We start from the raw sequence: 15,039 nt of genomic DNA on the forward strand, positions 1-15,039 counted from the left end.
GTGGCGCAGTGGTTAAGTTTGCACATTCCGCTTCAGCGGCCCTGGGTTCGCCGGTTCAGATCCCAGGTGCAGACATGGTACCACTTGGCACGCCATGCTGTGGTAGGCATCCCACATATCAAGTAGAGGAAGATGGGCACGGATGTTAGCTCAGGGCCAGTCTTCCTCAGCGAAAAGAGGAGGATTGGCAGCAGATGTTAGCTCAAGGCTATTCTTCCTCAAAAAAAAAAAAGAAAAAAAAATAAATAAAAAGGTATGAAAAATAGAGAAAAAAAGATCTGTGTTTAAAATTTTTTTTTTCGCTTTTCCACTAAAATTTTAGCTTCTTGGCAGACTGTTAGATTCTTTTTGTTTATGTGTGTGTTTGGCGGACTGACTTCTCTCGTGATGAATGGGGCCAGTCAAATCGCTGAAATTCTTTAGTGTGATTTTTTTTTGACTGGCGAATTCTTTTTTTATCCTTTGGCTGATTTTTAACAATAATTTTTTTTATTATGGAAATGAAAAAACCCTTAAATTTAAAAAAATTTTAAAAATGGAAAGAATAGAAAAATGAAGCCCCATGTACTCATCACCTAGCTTCAATAGCCATGAACTGTCTGTTGTTCTTTCTTTTCTTTCTCCCAATGTACTTACTTCCTCCCCCACTGTTGTATTTTAAAGCAAGTCCCAGGCATCATATGATTTCACCCAAAATACCTCAGTGTGCATCACGTTTTGTTAAATGACCACAACGCCTGTGATAAAGCAAATGGGATAAAATGTTAATAATAAGTGAATCTGTGTAGAAGGGGTACAAGTGTTCTTTGTACTACTTATTTATTTATTTTTTAAAAGAAATTGTGTGGGTGATTTTTTTTTTTTTGCTTTTTGGTGAGGAAGATTGGCCCTGAGCTAACTAACATCTGTTGCCAATCTTCCTCTTCCCCTGCACCCCAAAGTCCCAGTACATAGTTGTATATCTTTAGCTGCAAGTCATTCCAGTTCTTCTATGTGGGATGCCATCTGAGCACAGCTTGATGAGTGGTGTGTAGGTTCGTGCCCAGGATCCGAACCGGCAAACCCCAGGCCGCTGAAGTGGAGTGCGGGAACTTAACAACTTGGCCATGGGGCCGTCCTCTGTACTACTTATTTTTGCAAATTTTCTGTGAGTTTGAAATTATTTCTAAATAAAAAGTTAATTAAAAAAGAACATGAAACATGACCATAATATTATCACATCTGATAATCCAAGCAACAGATTTTTCTTGCTCTACTGTAAATCATGCTCAAGGAAAGAAATTAAAGGGAAAAACCCCAGAAACATATTAAAAATAAAAATCACTGATAATTCTAACACTCAGACATAATCGCTATTGAACAGTTATGTATTTTCTCCAGGCTGTTAAACAGACACAGACACACACACAGACAGACACAAACATATGCATATCATTAAAAAATCAAACAGTACTGGGGCTGGCCCCGTGGCCGAGTGGTTAAGTTCGCGCGCTCCGCTGCAGGCGGCCCAGTGTTTCGTTAGTTCGAATCCTGGGCGCGGACATGGCACTGCTCATCAGACCACGCTGAGGCAGCGTCCCACATGCCACAACTAGAAGAACCCACAACGAAGAATACACAACTATGTACCGGGGGGCTTTGGGGAGAAAAAGGAAAAAATAAAATCTTTAAAAAAAAAAAAATCAAACAGTACTAATGGGCTTATAATCAAACATGCCGAGTCCCATCCTCTCATCCCTGCCAGTCCCACCCCTGGGGTGCTTGCCCTGCTTGCTCTCTCTTTTGTCTGCCTGCAGGCTCTCTCCCACGGCAAAATGCCAGCTGCAGCTCTGTTTTCAGCACAGTATCTTTCTAATCTACCACAGCTCTTAACAGGAAAGGGAACCACATTTTGCCTGTTTCTTTTTCAGGAGAGCATGTTTTTCATTTTGTGTTTGATCTTAAAACTACTTTGTGGGCGGTAGATCCTGCAGATTGGCTCATTCATCACTCACTTTGACCTCCTTCTAGCATGTCTTCCTATACTGTGGAGGCTGGACAGCAAAAGCCACATTTCCAGACTCCTTGCAGCTAGAGTTCTGCGCGTGGCCAGTGGGAGACTTGGAAAGTGGATGTGAATGGGGCCAAGCACAATGGCAGAGGGGTGTGGTTCCTCCAGCTGCAGTCAAGGTTCTAGTCTTTGGTTCCCTGTGTCATGGCTGCTAAGTGGAAGGCAGAGGAGGTGGGGAGGTTTTTGCCGGAATAACCGCAGGGAGGGATTGGGTATTTCTCCCGGCTGCATTCTTCCTGATTGTGTAGAATCCAAGCTTGGCTCATCAGAAGTTTATGAGCACCCTATATATACCCTATAACAAGTCCCTTTCTGCCTAAACTAGCTAGAGTGGATTCTGTCGTCTCCAACTAAGAAACTCGACAGACGAAGTCATTGAACTCTATAGTATTTCTTGAGTATCTGAAAGCAAACCCTCTAAACTTCACTCCCTTGTGGTCTTAATGATTTTCTGTATTTTCCCCATGCTTCCCTGAAGGTGATACTTTTACGCTAGTTATTTTATTTGGCAAATAACCATAGGTGGTAATTATGGTAAGTGATATTATATCTTCTTTACAGAAGCAACCAAGACAAAGAAAGATTAGGTACCTCATCCAAGGACGTGTAGTTCGTCTGTTATGCTGCTTAGAATCTCACTCCTGGTTTTCCACTATTCCATATACTCAGCCTGTTCATGGGTAAATAAAACTAATAAAAATTAGTTCCATAAAAGTCCAGGGACCAATTAGAGCTCTAGCAAATTTATAGAACTGACAACTGACCTAACAGGTTGATTCTTGTCTGACATGCATGCTTATCTGTTTAAAACTTCATTATGTGGTTGTTATTTTAAATTCTTTTATTGTTCTGATATAATTTTGTCCTTAGTGTAGAAAATATGATAAGTAGACAATTCTAAAGAAGCAGAAATGATTCGCCCCCCACCAAGCACCAATCTCTGTTTGTAATTTGCATGTTTTCAGAGGTCAGCTAGAAACAAAAACCTTTAAAGAAAATTGGAAGGTTTTGAGCAATAACCGCATCTTAGGGTTGATGTCAAGAGAACAAGCACATTCTTCCAAAAACATTTCCTGATGCTTTTGTCAGGAATCACATCCTGTACTGACCCCGAGGGTTATTCTTGGGCTTTGATCTCGTACCTATTTTCACTATACTCGCAAGCATTTGCCCTCTGTGTGCTGGGAACTCAGTCCTAGAGTTAATTGCTTTTATTGGTTCTAGCCTCCTACTTTAGCTAGTTATCCAGGTAGCTGGCGTCCAGATTTCAGAGGGAGGCAGCTGGTGATGTGTCTTTGCTCCCCGCTTCTTCCAGTCCAGCTCTTGATAGAAACGGGTGCCCCTACCTCCACTCCCAGCTCCCTTGGCTCTTGTGCAGGATTCAGGGGAGGGGAGGCAGGTGGTGGGCATTCCAGCAGAGGAGATGGTCCTCCTAGCCCCACTTGATGCCTGGGTCACAGTTGTCCCTCCAGTCCCCAGATGCCCCTTCATGCTGGTTCTGCCCAGTGTCCTGCCCCTGCTGGGCCTTCCTCTAGTGGCTCTCCACTTCTCATCCCGCCACTGAACAGCTGCCCTAAGGCTAAAACTCTTCTCCCCATCCTTGGCATAATGCATCTTTGTTCCCTGACTGGTCCTCCCCTGTACTTGTTCTATCCCCCGCCCCTACCTCGCTCCTTCATAATAGCAAAGTTCTCAGCCAACCCCTAGTGCTTTTCTATGATCTGGGACAGGAAATCCAGCTTCTCCTGGAGACCAGTGATCTCACTACAACAACTTCCTTCCACCTACCCTAGTTTGAGAGATGCCTTTGTCTCCAGTGGACTCCTAAAATGACCAGGCAGGCTGAGACCAATGCAGGCCACCACATCCAGGGGTTAACCAGCACGCCTTATTGATGCTGTCTTGCTCTTCCTGCACTGATGAGTTCAAACGCAGGAGGGGAGCAGAGGGGAACCCTGGCTCCATGCAGAGCTGGGCCACAGCCTGTATGGCTTTGCCCAGGCCGAAAGGAGAGACAGCATTGCCCTGAAATGCAACTTTTGGAGACAGAGGTAGGGCAGCCCCAATTTCCCCCAAATTGAAACTAATGCAATTGGACAATTTTTGATGATCATAGGGACTTCCAGGGTGATAATGTCATATGCTGATTGTTACCTCTGAAGTTCCAATGTAAATTCTTAAAATCTTCTAGGAAACGCTTTCATTTGAGTGAAACTCTTTCATAGTTATAGAATTCATTTTTATTTTCAAAAGAAAGATGGATAAACAGTTTTGCACTGCTGACAAACTCTGAAGAATCTTTCCCCAAACTCCTAACTTATTTTATATAAGAGAAAAACAAACTCTAGTTTGTTGAAGCTACTGTTTTTCAGGTTTCTGCTACTAACAGATATTACACTGAGAGAACATGGCTGTTAATTATCTAAAACCAAAACCCAGAAAGACTCAGACCACAAAGTTTGTACTTTCTCAGATAGATTTGGAGGAATAGCATATTGGTCAGAACGTTCTCTGGGAGGAGAGAGAGGGGGCAGGTTGGAGGGGAGTGTGCTAGGGTGAGAGCAGGTATGGATCCCTGGGGAAGGCCCTGGCCTGTCGCCCTGAGCTTGACAATAAAAATGTTGTATTAGTTTTCTGTTGCTGCTGTAACAAGTTACCACAAACTTTAGTGGCTAAAAACAACATAAATTTATTATCTTACAGTTCTGGAGGTCAGAAGTCCAAAAAAGGTGCTCTGGGCTAAAATCAAGGCGTTGACAGGGTTGGTTCCTTCTGGCGGCTCTGGGGAGAATTGGTTTTCTTGCCTTTTCCAGCTGCTAGAAGCTGCCTGCATTCCTTGGCTCATGGCCCCCTTCCATATTCAAAGGCAGCATGGTCGGTGGGGTCTTTCTCACGTCGCTTCACTCTTGACGGTGATTCTTCTGCTTCCCTCTTTCGAGGAGCCTTGTGATTGCTTTGGGCCCGCCCTGATAATTCAGAATACTCTAGGGAGAGTATCTCACGGTCAGCTGATTAAGCAATGCTAATTCCATCTGCAGTGTTAATTCACCCTTGCTATGAAATTTAACATCATCATAGGCTCTGGAGACTAGAGCATCTTTCCACAAATGCCTGTACAGGTTTGGAGACACGCACCCTGGTTCTCTTCTGGCGCCTTGGAAGCTTGTTAGCCTCTGTGAATTCTCCATGCCAACCTGGGGAGGCATCAGTCAAGTAGACATGGCAGTGTAGGGGCCAGGAGGGAAGCATCTGAGAGCTGCCCGGTAGTTCCCAGGCCCCAGTGTCCTCTCTCATGAGACAGCTGGCAGGCCGGGGAGGGGGCTGGCAGTTGGGACAAAGTGATGCAGCCGTCAAAATCACTGTGGGTCCAGTGACTGGGGACCCTATGGGGATGCAGTGCCTCAGAGGATGGCAGCATGGAGGCCTCACAATGACTAGGGGCCGGATAAGAGTGTTTGAGACATCAACAGGAGCTGCTGATGTTTGACAGACCCCACCCCCTTCACACTACAAAGACCCTCCTGGAAGGGGGAAGGGAGAAACCTCTGAACTGACCCTCAGAAATCTAAATTGATTCAGACAACTCCGAAGTTACTGAGAAAACCCCTATTTGACTAAGATGAGTTTTCTGTCACTAGGCTGAATGGGAATTTGAGATAGAAACTAGGTTGTTACAGAAAAATAATGACAGTTCACATTTTATATCCCTGATTTTGGGCTGAGAGTTGTGCCTGTTACACATAAATGAGGACAATGATGTCGATCTCCCTTTCTGCCAAGAATATTGGGAGAGACTGCTTTACTTGCAAGCACTTGGTGAAATGAAGCTCTTGTAAACACAGTGTTTTCCTTGGCGACCCCCCTCCCTGGACCAACTCTGTGGGTGAGCTGCACCTTGAAGACAAACTCGGGAAGGACGAGCGTGTGACATCTTGCATAGCAAAATCGCTGTTTCCACATAGCTATTTTGACACGTAAAAACCAAGCCAGCAAATTTTCAGCTTCTTTTTAAAGAGCAAGTAAAATGTTAAATAGAAACCTTCACTCAGCTCTATGCCTTGCTCGGAGACACGACCACAGCGGGAGTGGCATGCTGGGCCTGGGGTGGGGGAAGAGATGCCTCATCAGGGTCTTCCTGTGTGTGACCTTGGTGTGTCACACTGGTGCTCCCATGAGGCACCTTCTAATGGCTTTTCATCGGAATTAACAACCATCGTATTAATAAGTTACTTTGAATATAATGGAAAAGCAGCCCTTTGGAAGAATGCAGTCAGAGAAAGAAGTCATGAGGAGCCGTAAAGCTGAAAGCCTCACAGAGTTAATTGCTGCATTTGGTCTCAGCTTAAGAGCGGCGTTTAGAAAGATCTGAGAAACTATGCCAGCCTGGGACAGTCCTCCCTCGGCGCTGGAGATCTGGGTGCTGGCACCACAGAGGTGGAGCCCGGGGCCCTCTGGGGGACTGACTGACCCCTGGCTTCTTCACCACGAGCCAGTGTTCCTAGGGCTGACCCGTTGAACTGGGCCCCAGAGTTCTTGGGCTTACTATGGAGAATGTTACTATGATCAGTGGGCTTGTCATTAAAAGCTGAATGGTAAATAAATAAGCTTTGTTTTGTACTTTAAACAAGTGAAAAAATAATTACAATATTAGTAATAATATTAACTAATATTTATTGAATGCTTACTATGTGCTAGGCACCAGGCTAAAGTACTTTACATACATTATCTCATTTAATCCACAGAAGAGCTCTGAGGGGAAAGAGCGAGTACCCCCATTTTAGAGACAAAGAAGCTGGCGCTCAGTGAGGTTAATGTTCCTTGCCTATGGTTACCCAACTTGTAAGTGACCAGCGTAGGGTCTGAACCCGGGTCTCTCTGGCTCCAGAGCCTGAATGGTCTGCAGTATGCCGTTCAACATCCAAGCCCTTTAACTACCCATGGGCAGACTCTCGGTGTGGGAGGGAACGTCAGTGAGGCATTTAGGGGGTAGAGTGCCAGGCTAATGCCCCGTGAGAGTTCTCTTGGAACCACACTTTCTTACCCCAGCCACTGGTAGGGGGCCAATGACTGGGTGCTCATTCTCCATAGGGGCAGGCATGGGTCTGAATTCAGGAAGCCTTTGGGGCCGGGATTGGGGGAGCTTCTGGACCCCTGAAAGGGCTCACATAGGGCTTAGCTCATGGCAGTGTGGGTGGTGGGTGGGCATGGAAAATGGAGCTCAATAATACTGCCTTATATAATCCAGACTATGACATTTTTTTTGTTTCTATCATCCATAGACTGTTACAATAGAAGCATTTTCTTAAGGATAAAGCTACATAATAGCAGTATTAATTATAGATACAGCTCACTGGATTCACGCAGTCCCTTCCCAATATTTGAGGTGATTCTTGTGATCCTGGATCTAAGCATGGCATCACTATCACATTCTGCACAGAACCAGATGTACTGGTTCAGGAGGGATGCTGACCTTCGAGATGTCACACCATAGCAGCAGCAAGTAGGAGACCAAACATCTCATGGTTGTCATAAATAGGGGGGGACACGCTGATCTTACGGCTTTGAACATTTAAAGTTCTTCCCATTGTCAAGTGTTGGGCAGCACTGGGGACATTCTGTCTTTTGACTCTTAACCCTAGTGGTGGCCAATCTGATGTCCTGTCACTCTGCGCACTTTTGTGTCTGGGCCAGGCTGTCCGCAATGTTCAGGGTGGGTATTTCCATATCAAAAAGAAAAGCAACGGAGGGTGTAGGTGGGTAGCTTAAAGCCTTGGGCTCACCTCTGGGCTATTGGATGGGATAGAAAAGAGGAAGAGAACAGAGGGAGAGACATGAACAGCGACTCTGACTGTGGCAACCTCAATGCTCTGACAAATCCAACCACAGAAGCACATGGCTCTTCTTTTTTTAATTTTAAAGAGAATGTTAGTCCATTCACTGTCATTTAAAACAGTGCAACTAAGTTTATGGTGTTTGCTGTGTCTTATTCCTCCTTTCTTGGAGGACAGAGTCTGAGGCAGTTCCGCATCCGTGGTGGAGAACGTGATCCCAGGAAACTCTCTGGATTCTCCCTGGACTGGCCTTCTCTTTCCGTTTTACGAATGCAGTATGTTTTCTGTGACAGTGCTGCCTCCACCGCTGATGACAAAGCTCCGTGAATTGGACACTACAAGCGTTGGAGACATCTCTTCAGGGTTCTTCCTCTCTGGCTGGCGGTCCCCAACAGCAGGCCCTTGCAGGCCTGTCTCCTGGGCGCTCAGTTCTGAGTCTATCTCCCCTCGCTGCAGCGGGAGCAAAGCCTGGTGTCTGGTCAGGGTATCGTTGCTTTTCTGGGACTCCAGGGAGTTCTGGTGCGTGGAATTCCTGTGAGCCATGGCACTCTTCTGAGGCTCGTCAAAGCTCAGCGAGAAGGTGACTGTGCCACTGCCGAAGATGACCTTCTGCTTGCACCTGGGCTGCTGCTGTGCTTGCTGCTGCTGCTGTAGGGTCAGGGGCTGCTGCGGCTGCTGCTGCTGCTGCTGCTGCTCTTGCTGGGTCAAGGCCAGCGGCTGCTGCTGCTTCTGCCTCTCGGGCTGTGGGAAGGGGTCTTCGCTGTTGCTCTTGCTGCTGATGGAGGAGGAGGGGGTGGAGCCCGTGGAGCCCCCGAGGCTGCTGGACCGCTTGCGGGAGACGTTGCTGCGGCGCAGCGTGGCCCGGGCTGCTACCTTGAAAGCATGAGCAGCGGTGCTGCAGCGCACCTCCTCGATGGTGTTACGGGATGGCTTGAAGAGGATGATGTAGACCTTGTTGAAGAAGATGCAGGCCAGCAAGCCAAAGCTGGCTGCCAGGATGGCGATCACCTCCACGGCAGAGACAAACTTGCCGTAGGTGCTGGCATAGGCTGGAATGAAGGAGATCCAGACGATGAAGAAGATGAGCATGCTGAAGGTGATGAACTTGGCTTCGTTGAAGTTCTCTGGCAGTTTCCGGGACTTAAAGGCAAAGAAGAAGCAGATGGCAGCCAGCAGGCAGGTGTAGCCAATCAAGAAGCCCAGGGCCATGAGTGAGCCCTCATGGCACGTGATGAAGATGATCTCATCTTCCAGCTCGTGGTTTCGGTAGCTTGAGGGGGGTGCGGTGTAGAGCCAGATCACACAGATGACGATCTGCATGAAGGTGCAGAGGAAGACCAGCAGGAACTGCAGGTTGAGCCCCCACCACTTGCGGTGGAAGCTGGTGGGGATCTTGGCCTCAAACACCAGGAGGACGCGGTTGGTTTTCACCAGGATGCAGGAGATGCAGAGCACAAAGCTGATGCCAAAGGCTGGCTGGCGCAGACGGCACGTCCAGTCCTGGGGCTCGCCGATGAAGAACAGGGAGCTGGAGAAGCAGCAGAGCAGGGAGAACAGGAGGAGGTAGGAGAGCTCTCGGTTGGTGGCCTTGACGATGGGCGTGTTGCGGAACTTGATGAAGACACCCAGCACGAAGCCTGTCAGGAAAATGCCCAGTACAGCAAAGAGGGTGAGCGCGATCCCAAAGGGCTCCGTCCACGACAGAAACTCAATCTCCTTGGCAATGCAGGAAGTGTGGTTCTCATTGGACCAGAAGTCATCGGGGCACTTGTCACAAGCACTTGCATCTGTAAAATGTCCCAGCAAAGAGTTCGTCACCGGGTGGCAGAGACTCAGATTTGTGAGTGTGATGGATGTGGTGATGAGGGTGCACAGGTTATTGGATGAGGTCACTTTAAATTTTCTTTGTTGACGAAAAAATTGTGATTTTTACATTATCCAATAAATTATTGAACCCTGACTTATGTTCAAGTATATACTTAGCTAATTTCATGTACCTTTGGTGGTTCTACTATTTTTTCCCTTTGTACATGGTGTGTGTGTGGGGGGGTGCTACAGTTTCCTTTAACACTACCTGCTGATGGTTTGTAGCAGAGAATGACCAATCTTGCTGGATAGGGGGCTGTCCAGAGGTCTGGCAGAGGCCATCAACTTTTCACAGAGTGATTTCGGCTCAGCCTGACTCTCTCTGAATATGTGGATGGCCTTTGTAGACACGCCAGAGCAGACTTCTCTTAGATCAGGGCAGAGTATCCCAGGCACATGCCCTGTGCCTTCCTCACTCCCTGTCCATGGCTTTCCAGTGAGGGAGGCTGCAGCCCCATTCAATTGACAAATGTTTATTAAGTCTCTGCTGGGTCCCTGGCTGCGTGCAGTTTTGGGGAGTGAAAGGAGCATGGGCTTTGCAGTCAGAGATCTGGATGGGCAGCCTGACCCTGCCATTTACCAGCTGTATGACTGTGGTCAGGCTCCTTAACCTCTCTGAGCCTCAGTTTCCTCATCCGTGAAATGGAAGCAATGATAACCCCATTATTGTGGTGAGGACGAAATGAGATAATAACACTTACAGTTAATATTTATAGAGTGCTTCCAATATGCCAATCAAGATTTTTGTTTAACAGGCATTTATCTAGAACTTACCATGTGCTTTACCAAGGTTAACTCATTTAATTCTCACTCTAGAGATGGAGAAACTGAAGCACAGGAAAAACGTAAGTAAGACAGCAAGTACAGTGCCAGGCACCCAACAGGCAATCTATCATGGCCTATTGACTCTGGCACCTGGAGCAGACAGAACTTTGTCTATTCAGGGCCACTGAGCTATAAGAAAAGGCAGACAATATTGGAGAGCAGTATCAAAGGAAGATGTGTAACAGGTGTGTTTGTAAGCTTTTATGGCGGTACTTTTCCATCTCCCTCAGTGCCCAGGGCAGTGTGATGCTTAGACATACCTTGTTACATGAGAAACTGTGCTAAGCACCATCTTAGCCCTGCCCTTCTCGGGACTTTGCTGACTCCAGGACCCTAAAGTGGACTGAGCCCTGCGCGGTGTCCACAAGGGGCCGTTCCTTTACCTGTCTCATCGCTGTACTCCCCATCGGGACACTCCACGCACTCAAAGCAGCAGGTGGGCTCCCCCTCAATGATTCCTTTCCTGGTCCCTGCCAGGCAGTCTCGGCTGCAGTTGGAGAAAGGCACCTGGAAGATAGAGAGCACAGAAGTGAGGGGCTGAAGCTGCAGGATCAATCTTACAGCTCCTTTGACACATGCAAGGGGGAAGAGTCGAGCATGAGGACCAGTGCGGCAGATTCCAGATCCCTTGTAGGCAGAGGAAGGTCCAGAGGCCCCAGCTCCTGTGATCCATCAAAAGGAAAGATGCCTATGGACAAGTTCACATCTATGGGATTCTAGGAAGAACAATTGCTGGGAGTCTACACAGTGACCACAATTCTCCTAAAATGACCCCTCCTGCCATTCCCTCCAGGTCCCAGAACAAGATACCTGTTTACTCTCTATGGAAGAAAAAGTTTGAGACAAACTAAAAGACACAGGGACATGGACCTACACAGAGGGACAGTCACAAAGGTGTTGCTGAGATGAGGGGACATTTGTTTGAAAGTGATACTCTGAACTTTGCAGTGAATTGCAATTCCTGCAGTTTTATTTTAGGCTTTACAGGGTGAGTTCTGAGAGCCTTAGCAAGGCAGGCAGGACAGGCAAAGAGGGGTCGAAAGTGAATGGATCAGCAAGAGACGTCAGGCAATCACTAACCAAAAGAAAGCTGCAGTAGCTACATTAATTTCAGATAACATAGATTTTAGTTTATTTATTTATTTACTTAATGGACTTCAGGTGCATAGAATTTGATTAATCATAATCCTTGTTTCTTTCTATCATTACTTGCTCATGTTTGAATCACTTTTAGTTATTTTTAATGATTCTCACCCAAAACAAAAGCTAGACCTGCATCTAGACAATAACCTACATCTAACTATGTGCTTACCTCTGCCCCTTACTTCTGTCCTCACCACGTATTCATACCTGAGATGATCATCATCCTGTGTCCATCACAGGTGAGTAATACTAAACTGGCCAGGAACAGATGAATCCAGTCATATACAATCTCTGCCAGATATTAGGAAAACAGTAAAAATGGAACCCCCTCCAACTCATTCTTGTAAGGCCAGTATAACCCTGATTCCCAAAGCAGACAAGAACAGTATGAAAAAGAAAGAAAAAATTAGAGGCCCATCTCACTTATTAAGTTGTCTTCAGAAGCAGACCCAAGTCTGGGATTTGTGACCAAGGGATTTATAAAGAAAGCTCTTCCAAGGGAAACAGGTAAGAGAATGGAGGAAGTAGGACTGAGAAGGAAAGAGGAAGAGGACAAGCAAGGGTGTGGCCTTGAGCAGAGTCCCTGGAGGGTAGCTTCTGTCTGACCCTTGACCCCTGGGAACTCTGAACTGTAACGTATGCCTCAGAGCTGTCCTGACCCGAGGAAAAGGGGCTAGGGCTTTCATTCTTTCTCACCACTCATTGGTTAAGGGTTGTCTCAAGGAAATGTAAATTCCTAGACCCTCCTGCCTCTCTGAGGCTGTGGGCAAACTGGGTTCCATTAGCCTGCAGGCAGTCTTCTGAAAAACAGCAGTGAGTTCTGGTTATTGGAAGCAAAAATATACAGACATCCTGGAGATGCATCCAAAGTGTAAGGAATCTGAAAGGACCTGGGGAGAGTACAACTATTTTCCACTACTTGAAAATAGATGAAAAATACTAAAACAAAAAGCAAACAAACTCAAAGGACAAAAAAAGAAAAAAAAGGGGAAATACACCATGATGAAGTTGGGTTTAGGCCAAGAATGCAAACAAGTTTAATATTAGAAAATCTGCAAATGTCATTCACTGCAGTAATAAATTAACACAGAAAAATGTGATCTTCAATAGAGGGAAAAAAAGTTTTTGATGAAATTCAACACAGAGTAGTGATAAAAACTTAATGAAAAAGAGTAGGAAGAAGTATCTTTAACTTGAAAAAAGGTAACATAAAAAAAATCCTTAGACATCATTCTATATGAGACAATATTAAAAGCATTTCCTTTAAAACAAGGGAGCCCACTATCAGCACTATTATTAAACATTGACCTGGAGTTGCTAGCTAGTGGAATAAGACAAGAAAAATAAGGGCATAAATACTGGAAAATACTAAATAAAACTGTCATTATTTGTAGATGATATGATTGTCCACATAGAAAGCCCAAAAGAATCAACAACTAAATTATTAGAAATAATTTGAGAGCAGCACCAGGCTAAAAATTCAACAGACTGCCACTGTTTTACCTGAGTTTCATTAGGTTTTTCGTAAAAAAACTCTTCACTTTTTATTGTATGCTTTTGGTTGATTTACAGGTCCTTAAATGATTGTTTTTGACGGCTTTGTCCAATTTATCATTGCTTCATCATTTCAGAAACCCTACTTCTATCTCATTCTCTGATCATGCCAGGTAGCTGAATACTTACACTGGAAACTTATCTTAGCAGTCTATGTATAGCAGAGGTAATAAATATACCACAAGAATGAAGTCTATCTTGCAAAAGCATACATTTCTTGAAGGTAGGGAGCAAGTCTTACTCATCATGGTAACCCTAGTTACAAAGCCTTGAATAAGGCTTAGTACATAGTAGAGCTCATACTATTTCTAAAATGTCTCTTTAATAAGACTTTCCTCTTTCTCCCACCTACCTGATTGAATTGGTGACATCTTACAAAGTTTCCCAAACCTGCAATAGGAATGCTTCTAAGTTCCTCCTATTGAAGAATGATGGTTGCTGTGTCCTTTATTAAGGTAAAGTAAGGTAAGGTTCCCTTCTGTTCCTAGAGTTTTTGTTTTTATTCTGAAAGAGTGTTGGATATTACAGAATGCTTTCTCTGCATCTATTGATGTTGCAGTAGAACTTTTTCTTTAATTCTGTTAATGTGATAAACTACATTAATGAACTTTGTAATGTTGGGCTATCATCATATTCCCATAAATTCACTGCAAACTGTAGTGGGTCATGATGTGTTATATATTTCTTCATTGCTGGTCTAGGTTTGCTGATATTTTACCCAGGAGTTGAGAATCTATGTTTATAAATAAGATTGGTCTATAATTGTCTTTTCTTGTACTGTCCTTGTCTGTTTTTGGTGTCAATATTATATTAGCCTCATAAAATGAATTTAGAAGATTTTTCTTTTGGCTTCTGTTAGGCTGCGAGCGGCAAAAACCCCCTCAAAATAACAATGGTTAAATAACACTGATGTCAGTTTCTCTCCCATACCTATGTCTGGGGAGGTGGTCGAAAATGATATGGCAGTCCATGGTGTTGCAGACCTAGATTCTTTCTACCTAGTTGGTCTGCCTATTTAGTCTTGGCATTATAGCCCTTGATGGTGGCGTCTGGTTTCCAGGAAGCAAGATAGAGGAAGGGATGAAGAAGAGAGCAAAGACACTTGCAAGCACTTTCTTAAAAGAAGGTTCCCAGAATCCGTCACACAACTCTGCCACTTGCATCCCATTCTCCAGGATTTAGTCATGTGGCCACACTTGGCTGAAAAGGAGGCTGGGAAATACCTTTATTCTGTTGGTCATGTGCCCAGCTAAAATTGAGTTCTATTATGAAAGAAAAAGGGGAGAACAAATACTGGGCCCTCTAAAAGTCTCTGCCATGCCTCTTTTTCTCTTCTTCATAATGGTTAAGGAACAGGATCAAGGTCATGGAGTGACCTGTTGGAGAGCTGAATCCACACCCAGGTCAGTCTTCCAAAGTCTGCACTTTTCCCAGTGCCAAATCCTGCTTTAGCATAGTCAAGGATTAGAAGAATGCTATCCTCAGCTTACTGCATCCCTCAGCTGAAGAGAAATCCCACCACCAAAGGAGTAGGCTGAGGCCGCCTCCAGAAGGATCCATCTTGCAAAAAGCCATCAAGAGTCAAGTCTTCCCAGCAGCTTCATCAAAGCTGCCTGTCCAATTCTGGCAGACGAAGCCCATCTGAATTCCAAGGCCCTGGGGAAATGTCCCTTTTCCTTCTGATTTGTTGCAGGGAAACAAGGAAATAATTATAGAGGGTATACTGTACAGGATGGAGCGCTGGGCTCAGGATTAGGGCACTTGGATTCT

At 45.3% G+C, this 15,039-nt stretch overlaps 1 protein-coding gene across 2 annotated transcripts in view; it reads right to left on the reverse strand.

Annotated features, from left to right (window-relative positions):
* Positions 1-7,950: 7,950 nt before the first annotated feature.
* Positions 7,951-15,039, reverse strand: part of CASR (calcium sensing receptor) — an 80,707-nt gene continuing 73,618 nt past the window's right edge. The window contains exons 6-7 of one of the 2 annotated variants that reach the window (XM_070242351.1): positions 10,956-11,079; positions 7,951-9,668 (exon numbers count right to left, since the gene is read on the reverse strand). In XM_070242351.1, coding sequence (XP_070098452.1) covers positions 8,146-9,668; positions 10,956-11,079 — 1,647 coding nt within the window. In that variant the 3' untranslated portion in view covers positions 7,951-8,145. The remainder of the gene's footprint in view (positions 9,669-10,955; positions 11,080-15,039) is intronic. The other variant, NM_001163978.1, reaches the window with a different exon arrangement.

The sequence above is a fragment of the Equus caballus genome, chromosome 19 (genome assembly GCF_041296265.1).
Source record: "Equus caballus isolate H_3958 breed thoroughbred chromosome 19, TB-T2T, whole genome shotgun sequence".
NCBI classification, from domain to species: Eukaryota; Metazoa; Chordata; class Mammalia; order Perissodactyla; family Equidae; genus Equus; species Equus caballus.